Genomic DNA, 26,891 nt, shown 5'->3' with positions numbered 1-26,891 from the left:
TGAGACATCTTTATTTTTTGGAACATTATTAGGAAACTGCACAATAAAATAGATTTTCCTCATAGTGTAACACATGTCAGAAGGCTGCCAAGAAATATAACCTCACTCAAATGTTGGAGGTAGTGTCTAAATCGGATTAAAACAGCTGAAAAAAACCCCCATGGCAACAAATTAGGTAAACGAGGATGCAGCGGTACGCCATAGATAAAGGGCATCAAGCATTAAGACGGCACAGTGATAAACAGGAATCCACCATTGTTCCAGGGAATGGTGCTACGACAGGAGCAGCAGTGGGCAGTCCGAGCACGAATGGAATTCGGTGGATGCAGGCCAGCTCTGGGGAGCATAAACTAGCATCGTGATTTTAGCTACTCCTTTCTTCTGCCCTTGAAAATTTCCACTCCACATGTGTGTCAGAGTCAGCGGGATAAATGCTGCTGCGGCGGTAAACTGATGCCGGAGCGCTTGGCCCAAATTCATGGTGAAGTTCGAGTTATGAGGTGCTGGTGGAGGGAGGGGGGGGGGGGGCGTAGCGCGGAGAAACCGGCCTGGGTTAGCACGCTGTTCAACTTCAGCTCCTGTTGACCTGATGTGTTGACACTGCCTAGGTAACAGTTTAAACAAACTATTTTTATTCCATGCTGGATGACTCCCGTGACAGGGGCGGGTTGGGACGTTCAAAAGGCTTCCAGATAGATTTCAAATGCAGCAGGGGCCAGAAGGTATGCACTGTGAATGGACTGTATACACAAGCAGCTTAAACAAGTACGCTGGAAGTATTTAGGGCACCGTGGTATACAAGCACCGGCCTACAGGTTTTACCCACAAGCTTTACTTTGTATAACACAGGCAAACTGCATCTGGTAAGAAAGGTTATTATGCGTGGCATATCTTATTATAAGGCTTAAACCTGCTTGTTCATTTTTGTGAATGCAGTCATGCTTTACAGTTCTTTGTCTGTTTCCTGAAACAAATCCAAGTATCTAATTTGTCTATCGTGTTGCACATGTTATTCAGTGAGTTTATCTGCTTAATTGTGATAGACTGCACCATACTAAAGGGTCATTTTGCAACATATCTAAGACTTTATTTTATGTGCCTGGGAATGGTGAATTAAGATCATTTGAGTGATGGTCGAATTCTATTCTACACCGAAATTGTGAGTTTAATGAAATCGTAGTACGTGCTGTTCATTCTGTATGTATACAATACACGAGATGATCAGAAATGTTGGTCACTTTGCACATCTAAGCCTTCATATATGTGTGTGCGTGTGTGTGTGTTAATATGTCTGCACTGACGTCTTGAGCTCCAATCTTTATCCGCACTGCTTAGAATCAATGCACATATCCTATGCGTGCATCTGGGAGAAAATGGCGTTCTCTATCTTTGCACGCTATAGTATATGTATGACTGTTTCCCTTTTGTGCATTACGTGTGTGTGTGTGTGTGTGCGTGTGTGTGTGTGTGTGTGCGTGCGTGCGTGGCCTCTCCGAGCCAGCAAGGGCGTCTGAGTGATGGAGGAGAAGGGGAAGAGGAGCAGGAGGCAAGCAGAGCAGTGAGATCACGTCATGGTGGAAACATTTGGCAACGACACACATAAATACACACACACACACACACATGCACACACACACACACACACACACACGCTGGCCTGTTGTTGTTCTTCGGTTTTGAGGGAAAGAAGGAGAAAATGACATCAAGCTCATCATGTGAGGCCAATGAGACAGACGAGGGAGGGGGTGAGAACACTGGCAGAAACAAAACATTGTTACATACAACTCAACTCGGTACAGGCCTCCTCTGGGCCCTGTTACCATATTATGTGTGTGCGTGAGTCTGTCCACATGTGCATGCATTTGCACGCTTCAAAGTGTGGGTGTGTATGTGTGTGTGTGTGTGCGCGAGTTAAGCATTTGCACAATCCCTCTTCATGGTGTGAGCCTAAAAAAGGAGATCATTAAATACCTGCAGAGTGACTGCAGAAAACAGAGCGCCACCGCTTGGCTCCAAGGCTTCTCCAAGTCTGTAACAGTTATCGAGCAGGGAGGTGATGTCACAGATTATTCTGCAGGGCCCTTTCCTTTGACCTTTGTGCTCCCTTGGTGCTGCTTGGGGTGGGGCTGGCGTGTGTGTATGTCCTTGTGTGTTTGTGTATCTACAGGCCGGGGTGAGAGCACCGAGGCCACTGGCGCCAGATGTGACGACCGCAGGAGTCTGGAACTAAAAATAGAGCTCTGTTCTCAGCACCGTGAAACAGAAGAGAGGAGAGAGGGAGGAGGAGGAGTGGAAAAGAGAGGAAGAAACAGGGGGGGAAGGTAAAGGAGGGATGGAGAGGTAGGCGAGGTCATTCAGAATAATGTGTCAGATCTCCCCGGGGAAGGTGAGCTCACCTCCTAATGGCACCACTGGCAACTTCTCAATGAAATCATTGATCTGCTGAAGCTCCCCACGGCGTAATGGAGAGGGGAAGTGGAGGGGGAGGGAAGGGGCAAGGAGGTGCCGAGAGGGCAGGTTAGAAGGTCACGAAGGGAGATGACGGAGAAGGTGGAGAGAGGAAAGCCGAAGGATGGCGGCATGAAGAACGTGGCCCTCGGGCAAAACAAAGCCACAATTGATGTGCAACCTCACCGACCTGCACTGCAGCCAATCACAACACAGCCAGAGGCACAGAGCGGGAAATAACTGCCACTGATTGATCACGTCACCCCGATCTCAATCACACAGGTATCCACGGCAATTTATGTTCCCAACTTGAGACGGCCCTGTTTGCAGCGACTACAGAGAATGCACTTCCTGTGAAAACATTCACGCATTCTGCAGCTTCTAATCACAGATAAATGTGTGATCCCTGGCGGGAGCACACACAGGTGTGCACACACAGGTGTGCATGCACGCGCGTGTGTGTGTGTGTGTGTGTGTGTGTGTGTGTGTTCCGGGTTCAGAGGATGTGGAAACCTCCTGCTGGACTCCAGAAGGAGAAGAAGAGGAAACCTTAAAGACTTTCAGCTCTGAGGAGGCTGACAAACACGGGTCAGCACGACGGCCTCCCCGACCACACACACTCTGACAACTCATGCACACACATGAATGCACATTAATGTAACTAATTGAACACTTGAACACACAGACACCCCCCCCCCCCCACACACACACACACACTGAGGAGTGAAATGAGGAGTATGACCTCATCTCCTCAATGCCACTCCTCCGTCTGTTTTGTGTTTTTCTTTTTCGCACACTTGCACTCTCAAACATTGCCTCATGCGCGTGCACGCACTACTTCATATGCACATATTCATGCAGAAATGCGCACAGACACACACACACACACTGACACAAACAGACCTCCTTATGTAGCTCATTGGAATGTCTCTGTGAACGGTTGCATTGTGAGATTCGGCCTCCCACGATGACCTCACTTCTTCAGCGTCTCTCTGATGCACACGCGCACACACACGCGCGCACACACACGCACACGTATACATACATACATACATACACACACACACACACACACACACAGGGACCGCCCAGTTGTATAACAGCACAGAAGAATGATACATAACTGAGTTGACCTTTGTACCTCAGTCGGTGCAGTCACACCCTAACCTGATCTCATCAGAGCCCCGGGGCCCACAGCAGCTCCCGTGTGTTCTTAGTGTGTGCGAGCCAAAGACAGCGCTAGCGGAGGAAAATGAGAGAGAGGCACCTTTCATCTCCTAATACCTCCCATCAGTATGTCATCGCCATGTCTTGTCCTGTGTGCTTTCGCATTGAGCTGGCAGGCTGACAGCGTGAGAGTCCACATGCTAACCCATAAAAACAAATAAACTACTTCCCAGCTATAAACGTACTAATACTGCAGTACGTATGGTCTCACCACGTCAATAGATTTCTTCTCCGGTTGTGAGCATCTAGGGGAAAATGTACCAGCGTACACTCAGCAATTAAATGAATGACTTAATTGTGTCACTTTTCAGTGGGAAAGCCCAAACGTTAAAAAGTTAGACTTAGTTTGTACGTAGTATGGAATGTGACCGGGCTCACATGTCACCAAGCCTGTTTAGCTGTCGGGTCCACATACCGACCTGGTGAGCAGCTAGTTCTGCAACTAACAATCGTTTTCATTATCAGTGAATCTGTCGATATATTTGAAATGAATTCATTTGTCATGTCGTCAATAAGTATGAGAAAATAGACAGAGGATAGCGGGACATTTTCTCATTTGGGAGTTTGGAACCAGACATTTTTTCAATATTTGTTTCTAATAAATACCCTCAACAGTTAATTCCTTATAAAAATTGTTCTGTTGAATAACTCATCGTTTTAGTACTCATCACCAAGGATAATCGGAGACTGTAGGTTAAGTACACGCTGCCCTTCATGAGAATCTAGACACGTGCCATCATCCCTCCTCTCGATCTCATTTCCCTTTTCTCTCCTTCGCTCTCTCTCTCTCTCTCTCTCTCTCTCTCTGACCCAGTCGTGTAATCCGGCAAAAAACACTGGCAGATGGCGCTAGGGAAGATTAGGAGCAGCGTTGCACATCTGCAAACTCCACACACACACACACACACACATTAGATGGATAAAATACACACCTGCACCTACACTTTCATTTCCTGCTTCATGACCGACAGTAACTCTATTTCCTGTCAGATCCTTCACCAATTTTTGTTTTAAAATTCTATTTTCCAGTTTTTCCAGTATTTCAACAAAATAAGAATAAAACGCTTCTTTCATCTGCAGAGCATAAGTGCGTTTCACACACTTTTTCCTCAAACTGTTTTATTATTATTCTCTTTATTCTGTCTTAAACTGGAACATGAGGTTTTGATGGCAGCATCAAAACATTTCCTCCTGGCAGGCTTACATCAGAGCCGATGTGACGCATGACTCAGCTACGCAGTCGGCACCGGCTAACACACCACCTATAGCTACACGCTAGCAGGCAGTGTTGTCTCTGGTTTTGGCTGTGTGCTGCAGATTGGTGGGAAACATGCAAACTTTAGACCCGCTGGGGAGGCAGCTGGCTCCGGCCAAGCGACGTTCTCCTCCTCCTCCTCCTCCACCTCCACACACACACACACACACACACACACACACACACACACACACACACACACACACACACACACACACACACACACACACACACACACACACACACACACACACACACACACACACACACACACACACACACACACACACACACACACACACACACACACACAACTCTGAAAAAGGCAAGACACATCAGCCTGAGCTCCAACTGGGTGAGATCATTACTGTGGTAAAAATACTGCTGCCCTCAGAGAGACATGTTTCTCACAAACACTTTCACACAGTCAAGGAAGTAATAACGCACAAATACACGCGTACACATGCACACACGTATCCAGATGCATGCACATACATAATCATCTTCCAACTGCCACCACAACATCCTGCCTGAATATATATTTCAAACAAAACACAGGGTGAGAGTAGGGCTGGGCGATAAATCGATTTAATCGATTAATTCGAATGTGTGCTTTAAGGCGATGTGTTTTATTGAAAATCGAGAAAATCGCCCCCACCCCTTTTTCCCGTAGTAGAGTGCGCGCGCATTGTTTACAAACTAAAACAATGGCGGCTAGCAGCTTCACTGCTGCCGCCGCCACCTCACAAAAACAACCCAGCATTTTGGAGACATTCACCAACTGTACTCCGCATGAGAAGAAGAGTGCCCGGTGGAAAGCCATCACGGATGCAGTCGCGATGTATATCGCAAAAGATATGGTGCCCATATACACCGTGGAAAAGCCGGGGTTTATTCACCTTCTCAAAGCTTTGGACCCCAGGTACGTGCTACCAAGCCGTAAACATTTTTCTGACGTTGCCTTGCCTCGGCTGTACAATAGTACACGCCAAAGGATCTCTGCGGAGCTGGAGGGGATGTCATTCTACTCCGCAACAACTGACCTGTGGTCCAGCAGGTTGACCCAGACACCGATCCACTTGACTGGTGGAAGCGTCACCAACTTAACTTTCCAAGGCTAAGTACTTTAGCAAAGAAATACCTCTCTGTGCCAGCTACAAGTGCCCCCTCTGAGAGGCTTTTCAGTGTGTGGGGGGGGGCATTGTTACATGCCACCGTGCATGCCTGAAGCCAGAGGTAGTAGACAGGCTTGTCTTCCTGGCAAAAAATATTTAGAAAAAACATGCACTACTGTTTAATACTGTTGGTTATGTTGTGAATGCACTTGATTTTGTTTACATGCACTTATTTACTGTGCAAAATATGTTATGTTGATGTTAGATCAGATGTTGCACTTTTGAAAATGTGAATGTTAAAGGGTCACATACATTTTATTTCATGCTGTGTTTGTATCAGTGTATTCAGTTAGAAAAGCTTACTGTAAAAAGTTACATTTGCACAGTTGTTTACAATGGAAGGCTACTATTTAATGCCATTTAATGTTATGTTTAATTTAATTTTATATTTAAATGATTCAGGCAAACAAAAGAGTGACCAAATACTTTTTGTATACTACAGGCACCTTTCTACAATGTTCAGGTTTTGTTTGCACTTTATTTTTATCAACCTACTTGGGAAAATCATCACAAAATAAAAGAAAAAATTGTTTTCAACAGCTTCTGTCATCTGCAAAAAATTTTGGGGGAAAAAAATCGATTTAAATCGTGAATCGGATTTTTTGTAAAAAAATCGGAGATTTTTTTTTTAGGCCATATCGCCCAGCCCTAGGTGAGAGTCACTGGCTGACCAGATATAGTCCTGTTGGGACATGGCTTGCTCCATGACATCATCCACATGTAGGAAGTGGTGTGCTCTCTGAGCCGGAGCTATTGATTAGATCGTGAATGGAGAGAAACCGAAGAGGAGTCACCGATTGTTTTTTAGATCAATGTGTTCCCAGTACACACACACACACACACACACACACACACACATCTTTCCTGCAATGACGTCCCCTTATTTATGGACAGTTCAAGTCAAAATGTGAAAAAACACAAATCTACTGAGAGATGTGTGTTTCTGCAAGACTGTGCCCTAATCTCCTTTTGGCAAGCTTCTGCATAAGTAACAGTTAAGGCCTCTGGTAGGGAGCTCAGTGATTCATCTTTTATTCACCCTGTCCATCCCATTTATGGATTATTTTCCATCCATCTGACCCTCATTCCCACTCGCAGTACCCTTCACTTGATTTGCAGCAAAAGCGTATGCATGGTGAGCACTGTACGTGTGTGGTCTGCGTACGTGAGGCTGAAAATAAGTCCCGTCAGATATGAAGTCATCGCAGGAATTATCAGCATCGTAAATCTGAGGTTCAGTAGAGGGACAGGGGGAGAAGAGGGAGGTAATGGGAGAGAGGGAGAGAGAGAGAGAGAGAGAGAGAGAGAGAGAGAGAGAGAGAGAGAGAGAGAGAGAGAGAGAGAGAGAGAGAGAGAGAGAATGATTACTGTTTTTACCTTGAATCTTTAAGAGAGTGAGAGGGGAGTAAAGACAATCAAAGCCAAGAATGAGGGGAAAGAGAAAAAGGGAAGGAGGGAAAAAAGAAGGGCCTCAGCTAATAATAACATTTATTGTGTAGCTATCAGGTTTTAGGCTGTAAAAGTAGTGAAACAAGCCTGTAAAAATGTCCTGGAGCCCGTGGGGACGTCCTCAAATTACTTGTTTTGTCTGAGCAGTCGCACGTTCTCAGCTTTGAGCCGCTGCAACCGGGGATTGTTTGATATTTATGCTTGATAAATGACTGGTCATTAATTGAATTGTAGCAAACACACTTATGATCGATTGCTTCAGCAGTTGATTGCTAAAAATAGAGTAGAAAGTAGAAAGAAAAACTGACAACCTTTTAGACCACAGACTCTTATCTTTTGATGATTGTTAAACAAAGAACTGATGGTTGAAATAGTTCCCACATATATTTTCCAATAAGCATCATGTCTCGTTAATTAAAATGATTTAATAAGCATTGTTCAAAAGCCTTATTCCCCGGCCACCATGTCCCCTTCTTGTCTCTCACGACATCTCTCTCATGATAACTCTGCAGCTTCCTTTGACACACAAACACATCCTGCAGCACTCATCCGCATGTTATCATGCACAACGTGCAGACATGCAAGCGTGCATACGTGGACACGCAACGCCCCCCTTCTACCTACACGCATAAACACACAAACATCAAGTGTGCACGGACGGAGGCTGCATAGCTCCACTGACCCCAATAATACAACCACCCGAACAACAGCCGACGCCATTGGCTGAGTCCTTCTGGGGAATATTCTCTGCCACTGTTGTCGTGGAAACAGCAGAAAAGCGGGGACAGAAACGGAAGAAGTGCGATTCCTTCTTTTTCCTGATGAAACGCAGCGACAGTAAGCCGAGGAGACCGATAAAGAGGAAGAGGAGGGAATCGCTGACAGGGGGTCTTTCATTAAGACGGGTATGACGTCTAATCAGAAAAGCTGAGGAGGAAAGTCCTGGCTTTCGGGAGAGTATGTGTGATATTGAACATGCATTGTGGGCGTGCCCAGCCTAAGCATGTGCTCAGTACATCTCTGTGACTAATTGTGGAGCCCGGGTGCTTTGAGACAATCCTCAAAATCTATGAATGACTCATGAAGAAGCGCTAATCTCCCAGCGGAGGGGAGAGAACTGAGAAGAGGAGAAGATTTGCCCAAGCAGCGTGCTTCTGCCGTCTCATTCCCAATCCTGACTGAGGCAGATTACGCTCCCTATTCTGACACATTGGAGACGGACTCAGAAGCCGCCGCTGGTCGGTGTGTGCGTACTGTCACCGCAATCGAGATGTTATTAACTCAACTAGGCTATTAACGGTCGTGCTGGGGCTCAATTATAAGTCTTAGTGTGCTTAGTGGACACTATGACAGGATATATATATGTGGTAAATAAGACCAGAGGATTGAAATTAAGCTCCAGCTTTACTTCAGTGGTGCTGGGGAAGAGAACGACTCCGGGGGAAGCTTAAACATCAAAGAGTCATCAGAGAGGCTTTGTAGCCGGGCTTTGATACTTCTTCCTCTCGCTCCTGTCTTCACACATACCTGTGAACCTGTGAATCCGTGATTACTGCCGGTTAATTAATGAGGAACAACTCGAATGATGTGAGGAGACGAACGCTTGTTGGGCTCATCGGTGTCATCTGCTGACCAAACCGTGGAACTACAATCAAATCAGTCAAGCGGGGCGAGGTGAGGCACACTTGCCCGCTGTGCAATAAGAAGTGGGTAATTAAAAGAGACATGTCCATTCTGGATGAAGGGACTCATCTTTTGTTTACATCGGGGAAAAATAAAGAAAAAGAAACACTGCCTTCATCGCACTCATGCTCGTCACACCGTCACGTACCAGTGAGCAGGGAGACTTTGTGGAAGGTGCCCTCCAACTTCCCCATGAGAATGTGCACAAAGCTGTCTTTGGACAGATGCCCCGCCTCTTTGGAACTCTGGTCATAAACCACCACTTCCTGCTTCCTGCCCAGCTCCACCTGCACAACAGATAAACAACAAGGAAGAGAAGAGAGTTATTTTCCAGTGCCACTGTGAAAAGTACAACAAGCATCCATTGCCAACAAGGAAGAAAGAGTTGGTTAATATGACCAGAATTAGAATAATCTAATACTGGAAGAGTGTAACTGAGAATGCATTGCATGTGGCACGCACACACACACACACACACACACAAAATACATTTTATCAGACCAGCCGATCCTTAAAAGGAAAATGAAGCGTATTCCCTCTCGGCTGAGCAAAGTCTTTTCTATCAAACTTGTGACAAAAGAAATGCAAATGAGCTGCTGCAGGGCTGTCTGACCCTGAGGTAGTTTCCCCAAAAACTTGACAACTCTGCTTATCTGATACCCACCAGGAAGCAGCAACAAGGCAAACAAAAGGAACTCTAAACACTAAACACTGGCTTCATGGATGCCAGTGACTGCACCAGTAAGCAGGATGAACTACAGGTGATGCTGGAGTAAGTTATGAAGATAAAGCACAGGTTCATGAAAAATGCATTAGGGCGGAGTTTGCACTGTGCAACTGCGGCGGTAATATTTACTGAGCAGATACTGCGGAGAGGGTTGTCTCATAATCTGAGGTAAAACTGATGAAATCCAAAAAGCTGACTACGTTGTGAAGGGTTTGGATCCATCAGTGTATCAGACAGTGAGCAAGATGAGGAAGTCTGAGCATGCGCCAGTGTGATAGAGTATGCCTCTGTGTGTGTGTGTGTGTGTGTGTGAGATAGTGTGCCTGCGCACACACCAGCCAGGCTGTGTTGTTCCCCATGTTGTCAGGCAGGCTTTGGTCACGTGACCATCACTGCAGCTATGAATCACTGCATCATTGAGCCGCCACTGGACAGGAGAGGAGAGAGGAGAGAGGAGAGAGGAGAGAGGAGAGAGGGAGGAGGGCGAGCGAGCTGAAGAGAGGGATAAAGAGGGTGGGGATAGTGGAGTAGTGGGGCAGGGAGAGATGGAGATGAGAAAGATGCTAGAGGAAAAGGAAGAGCAAGAGAGGGAAGACGAGGAAACTCAAAAACGTAACGCAGGGCGCACCACCCTCATCTAAAAACGTGAACGTTGAACAGCCGCTCTAGCTTCAAGGCGAAACCGCACTTTCTCTCAGCGTGGCCACCAGCCCTTCATCGCCCTGTGTGTATGCTGAAAGGCCCGCTGGTGATGAGAGCTCATGTACACACAGCTATACAGTGTGCATAGTGACTGATTATGTTTCTGCTTACAGAGCAGCTGTGGCCCAGCGCCTGGGCAGACAGCCATGCAGGTGAGTTAGACAGGACAAGGTCAGCCTCTGAAGTCCGGTTACAAGTAAAAGAGCGGCTAAGCTCTGCCCGCCTGCATCCAGACACAAAGGCAATGGAAAGCTGAGGCAGAAAGCCTGACCCGTAGCATCGATCGTGAGGGACTTCAAACAACTTAACATTATTCGATGACACCTCTACGATGCACAGAGGTTACCACGGATGACTTCAGAGTTTTATCTGTTCTCCGCTGCTTGTCGAGGGGTTTAAAGCACAGACCTTTAAATACAATGCTCCTGGTTTGAGTGTGGTTAAAAGACTTCATTACACATGTCACACGTCGATCCCCTCATTTCTCTACCGTCGATTGTACAATAAAGTTATATATTAGCCCCTCAAACACTTAACACAGATGCCATGTGACAGCATCGAGCCCTTTACAGGCGCTCATAGAAAACTGTACAGCCTTTCATTTGTCAGTGAAAGACATCAATGCAGTGCTACACATTCAAAATACAGTGTTCACCCTATTTTTAGTCTTTACCTGCTCAAAGCACTCATTTCTTTGTTATGTTTCCTTCTCACATGTTCATCGTCATGCCTCTCTTCCTTTGTTTAAAATCCCCTACACCCTCCATCTTTACTAACCCTGCGTAATCTTGGCTAATGATCCTAATGGGATCCCATCTAATTTGGGAGCCTGATCTCGACCCTGAACCCTGTGAGTTAGGAAACAACAGCTACCTCAATATTTAATAGAAGTGTGTGAGCGATAGTAAATAATAGTGTGGCATCAGCTGCTGTGTAGATTGTGCTTATGATGACGGGGTGAAGCTGTACCTCCAGCTCAGTGTGTAATAGAGGTTGCTGCAGTGTTAGAGGTCAACGACCCGAGGCCGGCTGTCAGACTGCAGCATCAGCACAGAACTCTCATCCCTCTGCAGTGCTACGGCATCGCTACTACTACTGTGCTGCTCTGATGCATGCACACTGCAGGTAAACAAGGAATGCCACTGGCAGAGAGAAGGCATGGAGACAGAGTGGAGGGAAAGGAAGGCCAAGGAGGTGATCAGAGGCAGGAGGACGATCAAATATAAAGAGAGGAATAAAGAGGGGAGGAGGGTGCATAGAGGATCGGAAGGTGGCACTGGCAGAACAATTGCTATGGTCCTTTAGCACCCAAGCTTTCTCTTAAGGGTCGGAAGGCTGGCGTCACAAGAGGGCAGAAACAAAGATTGGTCATATCGGGGGGAGAGGATATTTTTATTATCCTGTCATTAGCAGACGGAAATAGCAAAAAATAAAGAGGGAGATTGCAGGGGAAGCAAGAGACAGAGCTGAAGAAATGTGTACTCTTGTGTTGGAGAAAGAGAAAATGTGGGTGTAAAAGAGACAAGAATGAAGGTGTTGGGCAAGAGACAGAAGTCTCTGCATGTTTCTTACTGACCCTGTGTTATAAAATATAGAAGGAGCGGGAGAAAAACAAGATCTGACAGAAGGCTGCGAGTCAAGGCTTGGCCTTACCGTCAACGCTCAATAAAACGTCTGCACACACACACACACACACACACACACACACACACACAACATGAAACAAAGATGACAGGGGGCAACAACAGATATCAGTGGAATTGCGGAAACACAGCCCCGGCGTACGGTAAGTGCTTGTGTAAGAAAGTGAAACACGGTTTCCCCCGACCTCAGCAGTGCTCCTGACCAGTGACCAGGTCAGTGCTGAGCGGGACAGTACGTGTGTTTGTGTGTGAACTGGCCGGCTGTGACACAACATCAGCACAAACTGTCTAAAAATGGCCCCACATTCCTGAAGCGCAGTCCGGGTCCTCTCAATGCGTCCTCTCGGGGATGTCCCATAGAAAACAAGTCGACTGCAGTATGAACTGGCTTCAGCCAATTGAGGGCACAAGATGGCACTGTGTGCAAGAGTCAGCCCTTAAGTTGATTCACCAAATGCAGAAAAAACACAGTTCAAATCACTCTTTCATTCGCTAACTCATAATGGATTTGTATGCATATTTTTAATAGGGTTATTATGTCAATGTGGCCACGACCGGCTAAATGGTTGGACACTCCCTAAAGTTCATTACATGCTGATAGAGGAGCTGCTGAAACAGGCAGTGTCATCTTAAGCCACACACACACACACCACACACACACACACACACACACACACACACACGATGACGTCACTGACTGGCACCGGCAGCTGCCACTTACATGTATGCTTGTATAGGTGTGACGAGTGTGTCGCAGCGTTCCTCTACTTCTATCCTTGCGAGGACCAAATACAAAGTAGTCACAGGTTTAGGTAACAGGTTTGTGTTTAGAGTCGGCATTATAGTTGACTAGTTTAAAGGTTAGGGACATAATTTAGTTCGTGGAAAGATCTCAAAATGATCGCTGTGTGTGTGTGTTTCAGACAGGGATGTGAAGGTGTGGCACAGTGTTGAAAGTCCCCGATGCCCATGTGCAGTGAGAGGTCATCGTCACTGATCGTTTCAGAGATGTGGTCACCTGATCTGGTCACACACTCACACCGCTAAATGTCAGAGGACCTTTAAGACATGAACATACAGACGCACACCAGACTTACACATTCAGATGGTGCCTGCAGACATTTACATAGAAGTGTCCAATTTCCCCGTCGGACTCAGACTAAATTGGCGTCTTCCAAGAAGCACATGCATGCTGTGGATCCGGTTCTACCGCGCCGTCCTCCTGGCTTTGCATACAATGAAAGACGCATTTCATATCTGCAGATCATGAATGAATAATTCCCTCCATTTTCCATTTACCCCCATGGCCTAACAAATCTATTTTAACATAAATGTCACTCCTTCTTTGTGGTGCAGTGGGGCAGTGTCTGAAACTACATACAGTATGTAAGTGTGTGTGTGTCTATGTCAAACAGTAGGATCTTTAAAGCAAACAATGATTCATGCCATGACCTCATCAAAGTAAACACATGACATATCCTGCTCTGTAGAAAAAACACTGCCGGGTTCTTTGTTTGAACTTGGCAAAGAGTAAAAATGTGAATGAAACGTACAAAAAAAAGAGAAACTCCCCGAGTTCGCCCTCTGGGTACTCGGGAAAACAATCCACGCGGTGAGTCACCGACTAAGTTCTGGGATCTGCTGCGGCTGTCGAGACAGAGCACACGTGAAACTTTCATGTTCTTTCCTTTATTTTGAAATGATTTGTGGTAACTGGAGATGTCTGTGTCCGGAACAATACTATTACGAAAACTGTACGGGGTTTCCCAAAGTTCTTACCAGTGTCTTTGCCCGACGTCTGCCACCACTTTTCTTTTTTTCCACACAATCACAGGAATACACGCCCTTAAATCTTCAAACTCATCCTCGACTCACGGATCATGACAGCCTCAGCCTGCGTCATAAGTGGAATGGACGGGGATCTTCTATGTTGCATAAACGCATTAGTTGATCACGTGCAGTCTCCCCCTGTGCTCGGCAGCAGGGGACTCAGCCAATCCTCCCAATTAAGAGCACAGACAAGATCACAGATCCAGCAGCTGGATCTCTCCATCGCTACGACGTCATTATAGCCAACAACAACAATTGGGCTACTGTTCGTTAACAGTTGCAGATATACGAGAGTGGAATTACAGGTGTGAGACTGTTATCTTTAAGCTCATACAGTAAAACAACAGTTTATTGTTTAAAGTGCCGCACATCACAACTTCCCTCATTTTTCAAAATGATCATTTGCTTTTCAAATTGTTGTTGATTAATTTGCTGTCGATCTACTTATTGATTCATCCACTAATTGGTTTAAAGCTACATCAGTGTCATTGATTCACCACCCTTGGTTATTTTTTTACATCAATGATCAGTCCCTAACTGGCTGATAAGGATGCACCAACCCAATTCCCCCCCCCCCCCGTGCTGATTCTAGTATCGGCCAGTACAAAACTCTCTTACTCCCAAAATGTCTGGAACTCATAATTAGATTTTGTTAGCAGAACCACAAAAATGCTGACTCGCATCAACCTTCATGGCTCTATTTGTGTCCTCTCACACAGAAACTACAAAACTTGAAACATGCTCGTGAATTTAAATACGTCCGTTCCTCCACATTCTGCCATGTGACAGCTTGTACGAGTAACTTCTGTCACTGCGAGGAGGCTTGCTGTATTCTCTCCACTACTCTGGGTTCCATTGAGGTCTGTCCTCCATGCCTGCATACATGATGACGGGTGCTTCCCCAAGGCTGGCTGCCGGCAGTGAAAACCTCTGGTCCATCTGTCAGGGCCTGCCTGGCCGGCTGTCCTTGTCACAGCAGCAGGGATTAGCCAGGCTTAAGCCAAGAAACCGGCCTGCCCACCTGGTCGGGAAAGGCACGAGGAAGCCCCATCCCCGACTAAGCCTGTGCCATCCCTCTCCCAGCAGAGGTCCACCACCACCACCACCACCTAACCTACTGTATCCAGCTCTCCCTGACCCACATTAATAGAGAGCATTAATAAAGAGGTTATGGAGGGATGGAGCTGTGAAAGGGAGAAGAAAGAGGACACCGTTTTTGATTGCTGCTGCGCTGGTCATGGATGTTCATTCAGCTCAGTTAACTGAAGCGTTGGGAGCTTCTATGAAAGAGGGTGAGTGCAGCGCCTTGGGGGATGCAGGCTATTAGTGCTCAATGGGATGTGAGGCGGGAGGCAGCCAGGGAGGAGGCGGAGGCAGCAGCACAGCCATGAATACCCTCAGTGCTGCTCTCCCGCTTCCTGCATTCACTTCCCCAACAAAGAGCCACAATGGTGTCCTTTGCTGTCTTGGCTGGTTGAGGCGGCTCCTGGCGATGCTCAGAGCCATGTGGGGGGTAGAGAGGATAGTGTGTGTGTGTGTGTGTGTGTGTGTGTGTGTGTGAGGGGTTAGCTGGGAGCCGGCTTTAACATCGCACAGCCCGTCTGCACGTGCCCAGCCCGCGGCCTGCCAGTGGCCGCACAAAAGGGATGATGTCATGCTTAGCCAATAACAAAAGAGTCTGGGTCCGTTGGGCCCTCCTCTCTCACACGGATAGTTCCAGCTTTATCCAGCCGAGCATTAATCGCAAGCCTTATCCTCTTTGCTGGGGGTGGGGAATGGATAATAACAAACCAGCCACGGGGCAACACAAGATAGGGAGAGGAAGAAGGAATAAATGATGACGGCATGTCGTCGGTGGGGGGAAGCTGCAGGCTGTAGTTGTGGGAGACGGACAGACAGTCATGAGATCGAAAGTGAGAGAAATCAAGAGGAAGCACGACTCCATGGGGTGCCACAGCGTGAGCCCTGCCAACCACAGGGCCCCACACCGAGATGGACCCAATAGACCAAGCTTTGAAACACACTCAAGAACAACCAAAACCTCTCACACTTCACAGCTCTCCAGCTCCTGCTTTTGTTCCTGTTTCGGTCTAAATCCGTAGACTACCAGAGCGGGGTGATGCATCGTCACCACCCGAAAAATAAAAGCATTATCTAAAGCAAAACTGAATCTGTTGGTCGGGATGATCACACATTTCTGAGACGCAGGATCTCCCATGTGGCCTTCAGGCGTCGCAGCATCTGTGGTGTGCTGGTACCTGCGTAACTCAGGCTGGCAGAACACACCAATACAAGAGTTCTTACACAAGATCGTTGTCCAGCTAACAGTGGTACATTTTGGTGAGAAGAAAGTCATGCGGGTTTGACTGCCAGAAGCCAGGGCAATAAAGCTGAATTAAAACTAATTGGTATAACAGAGAGGCGGTGAGAAACAGCAGGCGCATGGGGACTCTCAGCCAATGTACCAATTATGCAAACGCTATTAGCTGAACCGCAGTTCATTTGACGTGAGAAAGTAACAATAATCCACAGTTCTCCTCCATTTAACCGTCTGACCATAAGGAAAGTGTCAGTCACCTACAAGTGTGAACTGTCATCCAGCAAGGAGTGCAAAGCAATAATCTGAAGCAATAATGTATAATTATTTGCCGTTTTGTGAGCAGGGCGTGTTTCTGGTGATTAAAGTTCTCTTGCTGAGCACCAAATGGAAATACAGAGTCAGTTTGTTCTCTGCAACTCCGGGGACTGGTGCCGTATCTAAAGGGCACGAAATGGTAGCAGGTCATGAACCACATTCATAAGTAGATTTGACAGACTGAGGTGTTGCAAGTCGGATTCCTGGCAACCAGGAAGTAAAACAACAAAAGCAATAAATACTGCCATTTAAAACCCAATGTGTCACACCCGACAAAGACATTTCAATCACCTGTTATGTGTCATCGGCCACTGTGAATCAGCGTTTTACAGCTTTGGGTGCACTGTGCTTAAAAAAATGAAATACCTAAAAATAACATTTGGTGAGTGAGTGCAGCCGGGAAGAAGAATCCCATCTATCACCTCCACAGCTTTGTTGATGAATTTGTCCCATCGTGAAAAACTGTTGGGTGAAGTATGCACGCCTACGAGGGCACAACATACATCGCGCACATAATCCCCCCCCCCCCCCAGGACAGGCCATGGAAAAAAGGCTGTCATATTCGGAGGAGAAGTCATGGAAAACAGGAGGATCCGATTTCAGGGCCACTGATAAGCAACAAACATACAGTACGCCCGCCTGCCCGCCAAATATAACCCCACTGATGTGCAGCAGGCTTGAGCTAGCACAGATGAGGCTAATCCGGATCCACGACAGCAAAGGCTGTTGGAAATGTTTGGAGATGTTGGCGAGGCAAAGTCTCTCCTCAACGCCCAACTTGTTCCAGCTACTGGACTTCCTTTCTGTCATATGCACGACACACACAACATGTCTGTACAACTTAAGAGAATACCCTGAACTTTAACCCTTGAACATAGAGCTGTAGACCAACATATTGCCCGTGTCTCTACGTCCATTTAAACAAAAAAGTCTCTTTGCTGTATTCCTGTTTTCATTCCCGTGCGGATTCTGCTACTGATGCCGAAACAAGCGAGATTATGCGGACGTGTCCAACGCTCTGTACTTTAAATGCACCATTTCAACTAACAACCCGCATTTGCAAGAAGAGTCACTTTATTTTTCTTTGTATGTCACAGGAAAAATGATTTAATCCCAAAAGTCTACGAGTAACCATGCCTTTTACAGTTGAATAATCAGATCCCTAACTGGGTCTTGTTGGTCTGGATAAAGAAAACACTGCATTAAAAAAAAAAGAGACATAAAAGGATAAACTCCATGTTGAACATTAAAAAAAAAGAGACATAAAAGGATAAAATCCATGTTGAACATTAAAAAAAAAGAGACATAAAAGGATAAACTCCATGTTTAACATTAAAAAAAAAGAGACATAAAAGGATAAAATCCATGTTGAAAAAAACAGTACAGCATTTTGGGAAATGCACATATTTGCATTTGAAGGATGAAGAGTTAGTTGAAGAGAATACGAACACTCAAGTACTCTCATGTCCATACGGTCATAACAGGGCTACAACCAGCAGCCAGTTAGCTTAGCTAAGAAAGACTGGGAACATGGGGAAACTCCGAAGCTCACAACTATTTGCCGGGATAATGTGGCAGATTATTAAAATGGTATCCAGTTTCTTGTCTTTATCAGCAAGCTGGAAGCTTTGAATCCCCCCCCCCCCCACACACAAAAAGCATCAACTGTCAGGTCTGCTCACCTTCACCTTGCTGTTGGGTTGCAGCAGCTCAGTGACGGACACCTTGTCCTGCTGCAGTCGCCTCTTCACCAGCTTGGAGCAGCACACGTTGACCGCGCCTTGCACGTGCGACGCATTGTACTCGGAAAAGGTTCTGCTGTCGATCACCAGCAAACGGCCCGTTCCTCTCTGGATGAGGCTCGCCAGGCGCTTGATGTCCATAGCGCTTCGCTTAGTCGGCCCTTTCTCGCCCGCCATGATGTAGGAGGGCCGGAGCGGTCACAGACACGGGTGGGGAGTAAGGGATGGGGCGTGGACGTAGAGCGGTGGATGAGAGACGAAGTGGTGGAGGAGGAGGAGGAGGTCAGTGGAGGAAGGCTACCACCGAAGCAGGTGCTGAGAGATCCATGGTGCCTGTAAAAGGAGGAGACAAAGAGAGAGGAAGAAGAAGAAAAGTCTGAGTTTTGAGATGCTGATGATCAGACATCACGGCCACCTCTCGTCCCGAGCTTCAGCCAACTCAGTGCAACAAATACAATCATTTAAACCCCACTGCTGCAAAGCAACAACGACAGAATTTGCGTATAAATTTCCAAAACCACAGTCAAGTGCACGTTGTATTTTTATGCATCGTATTATCTTTTACTGGCAGACTTCAAGCACCAAAAATAGCCACAATGCTAAAGATGAATATAAAAAGTTATTTAAAGGCTTCAAAGCCAACTGAATCATCCCCTGAGATGTATCAGTCCTGAGATGTGTAGAAATATCACACATCCAAACACAAAGCCTAGGACTTAAGATAGACACGGACATCAATAAAACGTGCGTGTGCGTCGGCATAAGTGTGTGTGAGGGCTGGTTGTTGTTGTTGATCGAGGGTCTCTCGGTAGCTCATGAAACAGGAAACTGAGGGCGTGAGATAAATTAAGCTAGGGGAATTCAGAGAGCAGGTCTGGACACAGGCAAGCGGCCCGTCTGACATCCTGTGTATGCGTGTGTGTGTTACAGAGAGCCATCCATAAACCTGATGAACTGCCTCCTCCTGTCTATTGCTAATCACTCTGATATTTAGACCTGCTCACGGTCACCACAGCGCTTGTACATTTAATGTGACACACACACACACACACACATGCAATTACTCATCAAGGTAGAGAGATCATTGGCTGCATGTGCAAAAGAGTGCTATGCTACACACGGTCGTTGCAAAAAACCAAAGTGCCATTTGTTTGAACATATCAACAGAAACCCTGTGTGGATCAAGGACCATTTCCTTGGTTAACCAGGTGTCATGCGACAAGTGAGAAGGTCAGAATGTGAATGCCGTCGTGTTGTTTTATTCATCTCGGAGGCACACGGCGTCATGAAAAAACGAATGGGCCTCCTCTCATTTACCCCAAAGCCTAAATGGAGGGTTAAACCGCGGTTGAAAAGGGAGAGTACGACATGATAGCAATGTGCAGACAGACAGCGAAGGGAGATGAAGTAGAAAAACACAAAACTACTTAACAGAAGAAACACACGATCAACTGAATAACACCAGCAGTATATATGCTCAAAAGAAATCACAGAGCGTGAAAAGACGGCGTGGAAATGGCATTATTTCTTTGGCAGGCAAAAAGAAATGTGTCACGTTATGCTAATAGAAACAGAAGAGACCGGTCTGTGTGAAGCAGAACAGTGGTGAGAAGGTGGGCGAGGAAACAGAGACGGAGAGAGAGTAAAGGGAGAGAAACGGCGTCCTCTGATCGGTAGTGTGTTGGGAAGACGTTCAGGCAGCTCTGCAACTCTTCACCTCTGTTCTGACACCACTGCTGTGGAGAGAGGGGGAGGGGGGGGGGGGGGGGGGGGGGAGATGAGGGCGGTGGGGGGGGAGATCGCTCCAGCCTAGCAACTCGGCCAGCTCAAGGTAAGGGAGGGGACAGTTGTGAAGATCGAGCGGGGAGGACAGAGATGAAGAGAAAGGAGACGCATAAAGGGAGAAGCTGAGCGACACACTGAGAAGCGAAAGAGGATCTTTTGCTTAAAAACACTCACAAACTAACCCGCAGACGACTGCACCAAACTTAAAGAGACGTGGACGCGGAGCGGGTCGTGTTGCAGTGCCATTCATAACGGCAGAAGGACGCGCATCATTCCTCCACGGATCACCGAGATATTCGCTTTCCGTCACCCACTGCCGAGGCCTGTATCTCCCACAGGCTGCTGGCCGAGCCTGAACATAGATGCACACATGCTGCTGCTGCTACCGCTTGGCAACCTGCCTGATGCAAGAGCAGCAGCAGCAGCAGCGAAGGCATGGCTGTGCAGACAAAAACAAGGCACACCAGACACATGTTGGACAAGACAAGAGAGTAAAGTCGGACAGTGAAGACTTCTTTTAAGAAAGCAACGCAGTTAATCCAGTTAACCTCATCTGCCCGTCTGTGTCACAGTGATGACTGGATGCGGATTTCTGCGTTAACACAATGCGTGACCTACAGCGACACAGCACACATGCAGACATTCCCTCACTTTTCCCCCAATGTGCACCCCCGGCAGCTATTCTGCAGCAACGCCAGTGCTCCCCTACTACAAACAGCCGCTTGCATGCTACATTACGACCTGCCCCATCACCTGTTATATCATACCTTTTATGGTGCGGAGCCCTTTTAGCCGAGGCAGCCAACAACACAGCTTCCAGGGGTGTGAATCTTTCTCTCTCTCTCTATTCTGTCCCCCCCCCCCCCCCCGCCGCTGAGCACATCTGACGCTGCATATGTCTAATGGCGACAGCTCGCCCCACCACCCGCCCCTCTCACTTTTTTCTCTCTGAATCCCTCCTTCCTCCTCGATCACTCTCCTTTCTTGCTCTTGTGCAGTGAACAGGGGGACGGGGAGGGGCGGAGTGCGCAGGTTTACATGTGCGGCGGTATAGTGAAAGGGAGAGAGAGACCGGTGCTCTGCATCCTCTACGCCACTAGGACGCTCTCATTGGGCCCAAGATGGGGAATAAAGAGCGGGGATAAGAGGAGGGAGTGAAGGAAAGAGAGAGAAAGGTGGAGACGGGAATCAGCATATGGAAAGGGAGGGGAAATAGAAATGTTACAAAGAGGGAGCGCAAACCTCAGTATGCTTACTCAGCATAACGACCACAAACACGACCCCCTTATGCAAAACCATCTTTCTTCCCCCCCCCCCCCCCCCCCACCACCCCAAATAGGAAAAGAACAAACAAGCCCTTCGCACTAAAATAGGCAGCAGCCAGGAGCTCGCTGTGAGGCTCTGGCTGAACAGAAGGAAAACAAGCAGAGAGGAGAGAAGGCAGAGAGACGGAGACAGCGTGTACAGGCCCGGAGCAGATTCTGTTGTTGCCATAGAAACAGCCCCGGTTGGTGAGCAAGGGGGTACGGGGAGGGTGATGGTGATGATGATGATGATGGGATGCTACTGGTGCTGATGGTGGATCAGGATGCAAGAGGGGGGAGGTTGGGGGGGGAGCTAAAACTGACAATGCTGCACACACACTTATGTAAATTCTCACAACTCGAGCTGTATGAACTGGCTCAAGAAACAACAATATACGAGTGCTTTTCCAAAAAAAACTCCGAAGACTTTAGGCGGACAAGGTTGTGTGCATCTTGAAGATGAAGCGATGCAGTTACACCTCGGCTCGGCAGAAGAAGCCGATCAACGGGTTCATTTTGAAGGATTTTTTAGTTTTTATGCTGTTGGGGAATTTTAAAATGTGAATTTACCTACGGTGACTCAGAGGGAATGGAACTACCAGTTGTGCATCATTAAACGCAAAAGAAGCTTACACATGTATCAACCCATACTACAAAAAAATTGCCATTCTCATGTCTAAGCTGCTATACTGAACAGGTGCGATACTTTTTCTTATTTACTTTGTTTCAACATCAACAGACTTCACTGTTACTCTCTGATAACAAAAGAGTGATAATGAAAGAAGCCTCTTTGTAATGAGTCAATAAAACAAAAAAAAATTGGGGAAGTAACTTTATCTCCATAAAACGGAGACACTTGCAAACAAGTGCAAAACGTCCGAAGACTTTCGGCCCTTCGTACAAAACAATGAGCGAAGCGTGACGATAGCCCAATAACGCCATACTGTGGATTGATTGCCATATCAGACATCGGTGAGAGAAGCAAACACAAAGAGAGCAACTGGAGGGCAACCAGCGCTGATGTAATACCATCCAGGTTATTCATTAACTCGCTGTATCACGTCACCTGTGGCCAGAGCCTGGAGTAGACCGATATAAAGCCGGCGCTTCGGTTTATACAATGGGAGACAGGAAATGTTTTGTTTAGACCACAAAGAATTACATCATCAGAGCACCTCACGCCCTTCACCCGTAACACAGGCTCTCTCTCTCATGAACGGAAAGCTTGCGTCTGCGTGTGTTTACGCACTTTCTTACATGCGACCACAGCAAGGGACTCCGCAGCCAACACCGTCAACACGGGGCTGCTGGAGGATTATAGGGCCGCCGGTTTACAGTGGAGAATTAAGTAACAAGAACAGATTGTGTTTGGGTGTGCTGGTATGCCTTCAAAGCACTGCTGGATTAGTTATTAGGCATCAGATATCTGGTCTGATAAGAGCATTTCTAACCCATTTCCTGACAGCTTTCGTTACATTCGCTGATTTCTAAGACTAAATTAGTCTTTGAAATAAAGGAAAATAACCTTAAATTGAGGGCTTTCAATTTAATCCTCTTGACTGATCTCATTTTCCTAAAACCCGAGTTGCTGTGTAAATATTGCCTGTTTTTTCTGAATAACTCAAGTATATTTAGTTTACTATCACATAAGAGAAAGAAAACCCAGAAAATCATCAAGTTGAGAAGCTGGAACTGTAATGTTTGGTTCGTTTCTAGAAAGAAAATCACAGTTAATGGATTATCAAAATGGCTGCAATTCAATTTTATGTCAATAGACTAATGGATAAAATCTACTTGAATGAACTGACTTGAAATTCAACTGCAAACCCTTATTTATGAATGCCTGTGTGTCTGATAGCAATATACCCCAGCAGCTGGATGTGAATAATAAATGTGTTGTTATAACAAAAAGCTTAGAGTGACAGGCCTGAAGTGAGCAACAAGGAAATGGGCTCCATGAGGGAAAAAAATAGTGTAACAAGAGAAGTGCTGTTACGGTGATCATGTAATTTGGACAAAATCAATTCCTGGTCAAAGCCATGTTGGAGCAGAAGCGTCATCATACTGTAAACAACATAACCTGGTTTAAAGCCTTCTGGTGACCTCTAATCAATACGCTCCCAGTAGGCTGCTGCAAACGGCCGGATCATATAACAAGCTGGGACTACATAGGAATCTAACATAACAACAATCACGATATAGATACTGATGAAAATAATACCAAGAATACCTGACATGAAATACACTGCCTATAAATAGCGTATAAATAAAAACGTGGAAAATCCACTCATCCTCAGATATTGAGATGGGGCGCACAAAGAGATACATGAGACATTGTGGCCCGTTTAATAACAATGATGGCCGGTAAGCGGTCATAGCGCACCATAATAAACCGACCTAGATTAGAAATAAGAATAGAACACAATGCGGACTAGCGGCCATTGCCTTTACAAACGTTGCACAATTAGCATCAAGCAATATTAAAATACACGTTTATGTGCAGGTTCACTGCGCGTTGTCTGAGTGGGAAACCTGCACTGTATTGTTGTGACGCGTGGATATGTCTGCATGCGAAAAATGAACCACGTACTCCATTGATCGGACGATGATGATTTTGAACAACAGCGCTCAAATTAAACAGGGAAATATATAAAACATGTATTCTACCTACCTTGAAATGGTCGGACGGTAAATGACCAGATGTTGGTCAAAATAGAAGAATCGATAACTTCAGCCTGGACGGGTTTAATTCCCATAATAAGACGGGAGCGCACATAAAGGGGGGAGTGCACGCTGACAGGCTCGCCGCAGCGGGGGGTGGGGGGCACGAGCACAGATAGCGAGCAACCACTGCTAACGTGAGCTAGCTCTGTGGGCAGCAACACACTATAGATAACAACACTTCTCGTTCATACGAATGCATACACACACGCACGCGCGCGCGCGCACACTCACCTCGGGCTCCACGCGGCTCCTGTGTATTCAACTGGCCTCCGTGTGTTAGGGGGGAGAGCCGCGGTGTCTTCATGGGGCTGGCCGGTGTTTACCTGGCTGTGTGGCGGGGGACAGTGCAGCTGACGGAGGGTGACACCGCCAGGAACAAACGAGACATGAAAGCGCGGTGACAGGCAGCAAACCTCCCCAGTAGTCGGTCAGCTCGTGGAGGGATAGATTCGCTTTGCTAGGTAATAGCTGTGCATGTGTGTGTTGGGGAGGAGGAGGGGGGGCTAGTTACAGAAGGTGCACTTTAGCACTTTCTTGAACTAAAGCGATGAGGTCATGGTTCAGTATAGAGAGCGGAAAAAAAGGAAAAAACTATGGGGTTGACGTCACCTCGAGCCAATCAGCGCAGGCGGCTCAGGGGAGAAGGCTCAGGGACCGGGTGACGTCAACGTTGTGATCCGCGGATTAAATGGACAGTTCGGTTTTTTTAAAGGAGACGCGCAATAACTCGTGCAGTCCACAGTCTATGGTGCAGTCACTGGGCTGCCATTACAAGAAGTCAGTCCCAGTGAGGAAAAAACAAAACAAGAATTACTACTAACATGAGATTGTCTTTCCAAGCAAATCAGCGTCATAATGTGCTGATTATTATATTATTTCATAACGATCCCTTACAGGAATGTTGCTTTGAGTTGTTTATTTGTTTCACACAGATTGCTACAAAAATATACAAAGGCTGACTTTGTGTTTTTATGTGGACACAATAAAGCCCGACTTTCTCACAGGTATTGCAACATTACACATGTTTTATAGGGATTTAAAGGCCGTACACACCCACACAGGTGTTTTCAATTACCCTGGCTGATTATACCTCTAATTAGGTGGAAATTGGGTGAGGCTATGCTGGGATTTACATTATGTCACTGTACTAAATATAAGTTTAGAGGTGTAATTTGTAACAACAGAACTAACAGGAGAGTGAGGGAGGATGCCAACAGAGCACAGTCTGTAGCTCACACGGCCCTGAGAAAAGCTCTAAGCAGGGAACATAAGTGAAAACACCTGTGTGGGTGTGTTGTCGGTATGTAGGGACTTTAAGAGACATCAAGAATATTAATAAAAACACATTCTGATCTTATATATGGTAACATAAATTTACTTATCCAAAGTATCACATTTGTACTAACCACTAATAAAACAGTTGAAATAAGTGGGTGTTTGAATTCAGTGTCATGAATGGACCTTTTCACTGCAGACATTTTGACATGTTTTAGTAGGAAAAGCACAGGTGATAATGATAACATCCATGATGGCTCAGTTCCATTGTCTGAGCTATTCCAGAGATCCAACATGCCTCAGTGGAATGCATACCGGTAATGCTACTAAGTGTTATCATTATAGTATTTAATACACCTGGGCTTTTCCTTACTATGACATATCAAAATGTCTGCCTTGAAAAAGGCCTAATCTCTTTTGTTTGATTGAAAGCCTTTGTTCTGTTGCTCTGCCAACTACACGTGTCAGTGAGCTCGCTGATGAATGCAGGATAAAAAAAAGCTACTGGCACTATGTGTAATTACATTGTATATACTGACACCAAGTGGTAGAAATATTTAACTGCACTCTGTGGTGCAGTAGTGGATATCACGTCTCCAGAACACAAAGCCAATATAGCTTTGTCATCAATCTTTAAATCTCAAAGCCATATTTCGATTACAAATTTCATTCATATTTTTTATTTATTACCACAGTAATCAGCTTCACTGGTGCTCCGGTTTAAAAGGAGCTTTGTGTCTCGTTGAGTGATTGAGAGTCACAGAGAGAGGAACACAGATTCATGAAAATCTACCTTTATTTGGATGCAAAAACTCACAACTTAAAGCGATACTGTAGCAGGGAAGATGAATACTGATTGCTGGTTGGTTGTATGTCTGATTGTTTGGCTATTTCGTCATCCCCATTTTGATCACCGGAGGAGGACCAGGTAGGTAAGCATAGAAAATAAGCACTCAAAATAATAGCTTTTTCAATCGAGTAGACTGGACATTATCAGAGGATTATGTCAAAAGTCTAACAAAAAATTGTAGCTTTTCTTATCCATCCCAGTCTTATTTTCCGGTACAAGTTAATTTTGGCAGTTTAATTTGCTAGTTTATTCGATGTCTGTTAATTGGTCCGAGCCCCACACAGTTAACTCCATCCTCTGATAATGTTCATGACTGTTGATTTGATGCATTGAGTCAAGATAGAAGTTGTTTTAATCAGATTTTTGTTAGAAAACTGTCTTCACTGTTTTAGCTGCCTTACACATAGCAATTATTTCTCGTGTTGTCAACTGAGAGG

At 46.1% G+C, this 26,891-nt stretch overlaps 1 protein-coding gene across 1 annotated transcript in view; it reads right to left on the bottom strand.

Annotated features, from left to right (window-relative positions):
- dusp8a (dual specificity phosphatase 8a) overlaps positions 1–18,821 on the bottom strand; it is a 34,550-nt gene extending 15,729 nt beyond the window's left edge. Inside the window, exons 1-2 of the mRNA XM_079279310.1 lie at positions 18,457–18,821; positions 9,386–9,524 (exon numbers count right to left, since the gene is read on the bottom strand). Coding sequence (XP_079135436.1) covers positions 9,386–9,524; positions 18,457–18,693 — 376 coding nt within the window. The 5' untranslated portion in view covers positions 18,694–18,821. The remainder of the gene's footprint in view (positions 1–9,385; positions 9,525–18,456) is intronic.
- Between the last annotated feature and the right edge of the window lie 8,070 nt (positions 18,822–26,891).

This window comes from Melanostigma gelatinosum (assembly GCF_949748355.1).
Source record: "Melanostigma gelatinosum genome assembly, chromosome: 1".
Lineage (NCBI taxonomy): Eukaryota > Metazoa > Chordata > Actinopteri > Perciformes > Zoarcidae > Melanostigma > Melanostigma gelatinosum.
This window is presented reverse-complemented; position numbering and strand designations above follow the sequence as displayed.